This window comes from Acanthisitta chloris, unplaced genomic scaffold (genome assembly GCF_000695815.1).
Source record: "Acanthisitta chloris isolate BGI_N310 unplaced genomic scaffold, ASM69581v1 scaffold2042, whole genome shotgun sequence".
NCBI classification, from domain to species: domain Eukaryota; kingdom Metazoa; phylum Chordata; class Aves; order Passeriformes; family Acanthisittidae; genus Acanthisitta; species Acanthisitta chloris.
In genome coordinates, this window is record NW_008660918.1 from 1 (window position 1) to 3,212 (window position 3,212).

Consider the following 3,212-nt stretch of genomic DNA (forward strand, 5'->3'; position numbering starts at 1 on the left):
ACATGCCCTCGGCCATGACCGTGTACGCGCTGGTGGTGGTGTCCTACTTCCTGATCACCGGAGGTGAGGCCGCGGGCGTTGGGAGCGTGGGACTCCGCTGACCGAGCCGCTCTGCCGGGCGCCTGCTGGCCCTGCCCCGCGTGGCACAGCCACAGCTGCTGCTCAGCCCTTGTCCGGCTCCGAACCGCTCGTAACACGCGAACCTCGGCCAGCTCCGGGCGTCCCTGCGGTGTTAGGGCAGTGCTCGCTGCTACGAGTCATAGGTGGTGCTCGCTTTTCTCCCCTTAGGAATTATCTATGACGTGATCGTGGAGCCTCCGAGCGTGGGGTCGATGACAGATGAACACGGACATCAGAGGCCGGTGGCTTTCTTGGCATACAGGTAGGAGGGTAAGAGCAGGGCCCTGTCGCCACTAGTGAGGTGTTGCAAATGCCTAAGCACAAGTGAATAAACCCTGTGTTACAGAGCTGTTCAAGGCAGGAGCTGTTCTGTACCAGGCCTTAGTTTGCAAATATTTTAAAAAATAAAAAAAAGCAGCACTGAAGTCAATGGAAATTGAAAAATTTAGTCTTAACACTTTTGAAAATGAAAAGTCTGGTAAAAGCCTTGAGCTGGCAATATTTCTGGTTTTTGCTATTCAAGTTGAGTTTTACAGTGGATGCAGACACATTTGATCATTCTTCGTGGCAGCATACATGATGCTTGTGAAACTCTTGGTTCTGGCCTTTTAAACTTTAGTGTCATTGGGACTCTTCTGTCTGGGGGTGCGGAACATAGTTGCAAACATGAGTGGTCTTTGAGCCTTTTGCTTCTGTTACTGAAAATAAGCCAGAGACTCTTAGTAACAAATTGGTCTGAAGAGACTTAAATCTCCATTTGTAACTAGTTTTCCATGCGTGTGGAAACAAATAAGGATTGCTGTTAAATACTGAAAAAGTTGTTTCAATGTGCAAGGTCTGTGACGTGCCTGATGTACAGGTCTTAACTTGGACTAGATATAGTGTGTGTTTCAGACCAGCTTGGATTGTTGCAATATAGATGAATCAGGCTACTGGAGGACGTTGCTAGCACTTTAGAGCAAGTCAGTGTAGCGACATGAAAGAAGACTAGCTTGTTTGTTTTCAGGATAGGAGACATTCATGATGAATCAGGATGGAAATAGGAGGGTCATGGTTCCATGCCTATGGTTGTCTGTGTAACCAGGGGCTTCCTTGGACTAGATATTTCTGCAAACTGGACTAGATAATTTCTGGAAACTGATGAGCCTGTGTGGTAGCCATTAGTATACACTATTACGTATACATCTGCTTATATGTTTGTCTGGCCACCTCACAGACTGTCAGTCCCAGAGATAAATTACATATTGAAGTCTTGATGTAATTGTGAAACATCAGTTTCCTACTTTTAGTTAGAGTCAGCAGTCAAAGTTAATCATCCTGTGTGTTTGTACAGCTAAAGCAGGTAGAGCAAATGGGGTTTGAAACACAAATAGTTTCTCTAATCTTTATGACTCTTCCCTTCACCCTTCTTTTTTTCTTTAGAGTAAATGGACAGTATATTATGGAAGGCCTTGCATCCAGCTTCCTCTTCACAATGGGTGGCCTAGGATTTATAATTCTGGATCGATCCAATGCACCAAATATCCCCAAGTTGAATAGGTTTCTTTTGCTCTTTATTGGATTTGTCAGTGTACTTTTGAGCTTCTTCATGGCCAGAGTTTTCATGAGGATGAAATTACCGTAAGTGATTTAATTATCTTTCAGCTTTTCTTCTTTTTTTGTGGCTCGTGTGTGCCTATGTTAATTATAAGAATAACAGAAAATACAATGATCTTCAGCTTGACTATAAGATGCTTTTTTTGTCAACACTATTTTTTGGAATAAGCCACCTTAGATGAGGTGAGATGCTCTGGTGGCTAGCTAGTGTGAGATTGTGCTGTGGTTAAAAAAGGGTGGCAGTTCCTGGTATGTCAGAAAGTAATGATTAGTGAGTCTGGTTGGCTCAGTGTACCTTAAAATTCATTGTATATACCAGTCAGGTAAAAGCAGTCACAAAGTAGAGCTTTGAGGAAAGAGAAGTGTTAAAGTACTTGAAGAAAGGCAAAAGAGTTCTTTATAGTGACAGTGTACATGAGAGGTTATAACGAGCTGATAGCAGCAGTAATGAGTGTTCAGAAACAGCTCAAGCAGTCCTAGAATAAAGATGATGTCTCTGTTGTTTTGGGGGGCTTTTTCCTGTTGCTGAAAAATTGAACATAACATTGAAGCATACAATATATGTGGAGTTTAAATGCATCTATAGTCAGAGATCAAAAATCAGGAAAGGTCTGGAGCTTTCAGGCTATGCAAAATCCAAATGTGGGATTTCCAGTTTTTACCCCCTCTTTATTTTGCAGTCCATCTGTTTACTGTAGCTGAAACCTGATGTTCAGAAGTACTGGTAGCTAATTTTTGGAGTAGCTGCATGAAGTGTTGACCTAATAGTGACAGTCATTTTTCCTTTTTTAAATATTTTTTGACCTCTGCAGTGTAGTTAACAATTTTTGTTTCATAATACAGAAGTGATGGTTTCCCTGGCAGCAGGTAGCTAGATAGGGACCTGCTCTATATTTTCTTGCTTCATTGATGTTGTATATTTTTTTGTTTCATTAAGTACACGTGTCTTAACAGTTTTCTTTCTGAAATTCCTTAAAGAAATGGAGCTTCGGAGAAATGGAAGAGAAAAAGAGATCGGATTTGTATTGAGTGCCAGAAAGATCAGGTTATATTGATTGTCTTAACAGTGGTAGTTTGTGTAAAGGATACAAATAAAGAGCCTTTCATGGGGTGTAACATGGGCTTCAGAAATTTCAAACAATTACTAAAGCTGTATTGAGAATAGACTAATCCATTTTCAGTGTTCATTGAAGAAAATTAACTGAGGAAGGAGTATGTAGATAAAATGACCAAATAGCCTTGATAAGCAGCATTTTTGGCAGTAGTTTTCTTTAAAGTTCGTATGTCTCTTGATTTTTGAGGAGTGCTGCCTGTGTTTGCTAACTTTTTTTCTGACTTAATTTTTTTGTCTGTAGGGGCTACTTGATGGGTTAGTACATCTTGTGGTGTATGAAAACTCAAGCTGAATTTACTCCTCTTCATGAAGTGTTTAAGAAGAAACTGCAAGTTCTATAGTCACCATCAACAGTGAAGAGACCTGGCCATGAGAAACAACT

At 41.1% G+C, this 3,212-nt stretch overlaps 1 protein-coding gene across 1 annotated transcript; it reads left to right on the top strand.

The window, feature by feature from the left end:
* The first annotated feature begins 2 nt into the window (after positions 1-2).
* OSTC (oligosaccharyltransferase complex subunit (non-catalytic)) lies at positions 3-3,090 on the top strand. Its single transcript, XM_009070002.1, has 4 exons — positions 3-63; positions 289-382; positions 1,543-1,740; positions 3,072-3,090. Exons 1-4 carry the CDS (start codon positions 3-5, stop codon positions 3,088-3,090), a joined length of 372 nt encoding a protein of 123 aa, XP_009068250.1.
* The last annotated feature ends 122 nt before the right edge of the window (positions 3,091-3,212 follow it).

What these genes read in the sequence shown, in the direction of transcription:
- OSTC (XM_009070002.1), top strand. Translation starts at nt 3, where the DNA reads ATGCCCTCGGCCATGACCGTGTACGCGCTGGTGGTGGTGTCCTACTTC. An exon ending in CTACTTCCTGATCACCGGAG is followed by an intron (nt 64 to 288) that starts GTGAGGCCGCGG and finishes TTCTCCCCTTAG; the next exon opens with GAATTATCTATGACGTGATC. An exon ending in GTGGCTTTCTTGGCATACAG is followed by an intron (nt 383 to 1,542) that starts GTAGGAGGGTAA and finishes TTTTTTCTTTAG; the next exon opens with AGTAAATGGACAGTATATTA.